The sequence below is a fragment of the Cebus imitator genome, unplaced genomic scaffold (genome assembly GCF_001604975.1).
Source record: "Cebus imitator isolate Cc_AM_T3 unplaced genomic scaffold, Cebus_imitator-1.0 Scaffold54, whole genome shotgun sequence".
Taxonomy (NCBI): Eukaryota; Metazoa; Chordata; class Mammalia; order Primates; family Cebidae; genus Cebus; species Cebus imitator.
The window spans coordinates 5269946-5272782 of record NW_016107369.1 but is presented as its reverse complement, the minus strand read 5'-3'; the positions used below and the strand labels follow the sequence as shown (position 1 = coordinate 5272782).

Sequence of the window (2837 nt, the reverse complement as noted above, 5' to 3'; positions counted from 1 at the left end):
AAAAAAAAAAAAAAAAAAAAAGAGAGAAGCAACACTTGCTAGGTAGCCCAGTTGAAATATGAATTAAATAAATTGGAGTAAGTAAGTCATTTGACTCTGAATAATGTTGGTGGGAAAAGAGAGTAACAGGTAATCAGTTCATGAGAAGACTGAGTTTTTATCTCATTTTCTGTCTCTAGGAGAGAAACCTTTCCTTTGTGAAGCCCAAGGATGTGGCCGTTCCTTTGCTGAGTATTCTAGCCTCCGAAAACATCTGGTGGTTCACTCAGGTATCAGAACCTTTGCCATTCATAGATTTTAGGAAAAGTAGACAAAAGAATAAAAGGGTCCTGGAGTGATGTAAAGAAATTTAAAAATAAACAAGCCATTTGCTATAAAGATAGAAAGCGTCTCATCATCATGGTGGAATCATAAATCAAGGCCCTTAATTCTTATAATCAAGGGGGACATATAATTATTTTCAGCTGCATTTCTAATCCAGCCCCTTTTTTTGAATAGATCAGCAAATTCGTTTGGCACTCTGCTGGGTGCTTTATAAGTTATATGAAACATGGACCCTCTTTAGGAATTGACATTTGTATTCTTGGAAAGGATTTCGTATCAGAAGAAAGTAAAGACATTGATATAAGTTGAAGAAGCACCAGTAATATTATTGCCTTCTGAGCAGGTGTTAGTGATCCTGCTTGAGACACCATTTTGGCAGAAACCATGCCTTTGGCAAGTAGAACTACAAACCTTATCATTGCAGATGTGGAGAAGAGACAGGAGTAAGATTTAGTGACCTGTTTTCTGTTGGGAGCCTTAAATTAATTCCCTGCAGTTTGTCCGTTTGCTCACTCTGTGCAGATATGTCTCATCCTCTCAACCAGAAGTCAGGTACAGCCCAGGGAAAAACCCTGTATCTTGTTAGAAGGATATTTTCCTATAGGACATGGTGATTTACTTTGAAAACAAGTCTGAGAATCTAGTTTAAGAAGGGCCTAGAATGCTAGGAAGGAGAGTTTATGGAGCCTACTGGAGGTACAGTCTGATTAGAATCTGGCCTACTGAAGATTAATCTGGCAATGATGCAGAAGCGCTAAACTATAACAGGAAGAGATAAGACTTTTTTTCAGTCTGGTCAAGAAGTCTGCTCCATTGTAGTGGCAGGGAGCATGGAAAGAGACCCAGTCGAAGAATCTGTTCAACTCCACAAATGGTTGGCTATAAAGTGATAGAGAAATGGAGGCAGCAGGTGAGGATTATTGATTCAAGAAGCATGGTAGCTCACGCCTGTAATCCCTGTACTTTGGGAGGCTGAGGTAGGTGGATCACGAGATCAGGAGTTTTGAGACCAGCCTGACCAACATGGTAAAACCCCATCTCTACTAAAAATACAAAAATTAGCCGGGCTTGGTGGGGGGCACCTGTAATCCCAGCTACTCAGGAGACTGAGGCATAAAAATTGCTTGAACCCGGGAGATGGAGGTTGCAGTGAGCTGAGATCACGCCACTAGGGGGCACTACAGCCTGGGCGACTCCGTCTCAAAAAAAAAAAAGTGATAGTGAAGATAAGGAGGAAAAGGGGGGTTTCCAGTTGTCAGGCTGACTCATTTATTTATAAGAGGGGTTAGAAAAGTGTTGGATGATGAGTGCTAGAGGGGGTCTGTAGACTAGCCTTGTATGCTTGTTGGAATTCCTGGCACGCAACAGGTTTTTATAATTTGTTGATTGAGTGAACCAATTAGAATGAATAAATAGATAGCTAAGTAGCAGTGAGTGAGGACACAGCTGAGAGTAAGTAGCTTAACTTTTTTTAGTAGACCTGTTCAGATTTTATTATTTTTCTCTACTGCTGCTCATCAATTTAAAAGCTGGACACTGGAGAAAATAGGTGACAGAGGTTAATCAGAGTGAGGCTTGCCGAGGAAGAGATGAACTCAAGGAGGAGAGGGATTCTAGAATGTAATCAGGTCATTGTTGAGTGGCCATGGGAAACAAGGGGAAGCCAGAACATGTCAAGTGGAGAGGAGGAACTGGGAGTTACTTATGAGGAAAGCAAGCTACTGCAGCATGAACAAGGATGTTGGACAGGTATAATCAATCAGGGATGTATATTTCAGAGTTGAGATTTTAGGAGTGGAGCAGCTTTTTAATAGGATGAGAAGTTCTAAGCAGAAGTGGCAAACTAGTATCCTTTAGGCTAGATGTGGACCTCAGATGTGTTTTGCTTGGATTGTAGTGTGTTTTTATTTTACTTTACTATGTAAGATTACATGAAAGATTCACAAAAGTAGAGAAAATAAAGATTTTTCTTATATAGCAACAGTGCTGGTATACCTATCAAAATTAATACTTCCTTGGTTTTCTCTTATAATCAATCCATGTTCAGTTTTTTCTACTTGTCTTGAAAATGTCTTTTAAAGTTGGTTTGTTTAAATCAGGATCCAACAAGGTCCAGTATTATACTTGGTTATTAAGTCTTTTAAATCTAGATCTTTCTACATGGAGTTTTTTGTTTTTGTTTTTGTTTTTTCCCCATAGAGTTGTTGCAAAACAGAGTCAGTTGAGTTCTATAGAATGTCCCACATTTTGGATATGTTGGTTTGCCTCCATTTATGTCATTTAACTTGTTCCCTTACATTTCCTGTGAATTTAGTAAGCTCTAAAAGCTTCAAAGTTTGGAAGTTTTGTGCAAGAATATGTCAGAGATGGTTGTGTGTGCTTCATTTTGTATCATATCAGGAAGCTCACAGTGCTTGGTTGTCAGAATTGATCCATGAGTTAGTTCAGCTGGTAACAGTCTGATCCCTGTATTGTAAAGTTCCCTATCAACCTTTCTGCCTTTTTTTTTTTTT

At 39.1% G+C, this 2837-nt stretch overlaps 1 protein-coding gene across 5 annotated transcripts in view; it reads left to right on the top strand.

The window, feature by feature from the left end:
- The window catches only part of ZNF410 (zinc finger protein 410), a 45054-nt gene that overhangs the window by 20476 nt on the left and 21741 nt on the right, over positions 1-2837 (top strand). For all 5 annotated transcript variants that reach the window (XR_001825270.2, XM_017528690.2, XM_017528689.2 and 2 more), the window contains one exon: positions 180-269. Coding sequence is in view for 4 of the 5 variants with exons in the window: in XM_017528690.2 (XP_017384179.1) it covers positions 180-269 (90 nt within the window). In the remaining variant the exon portion in view is untranslated. The remainder of the gene's footprint in view (positions 1-179; positions 270-2837) is intronic.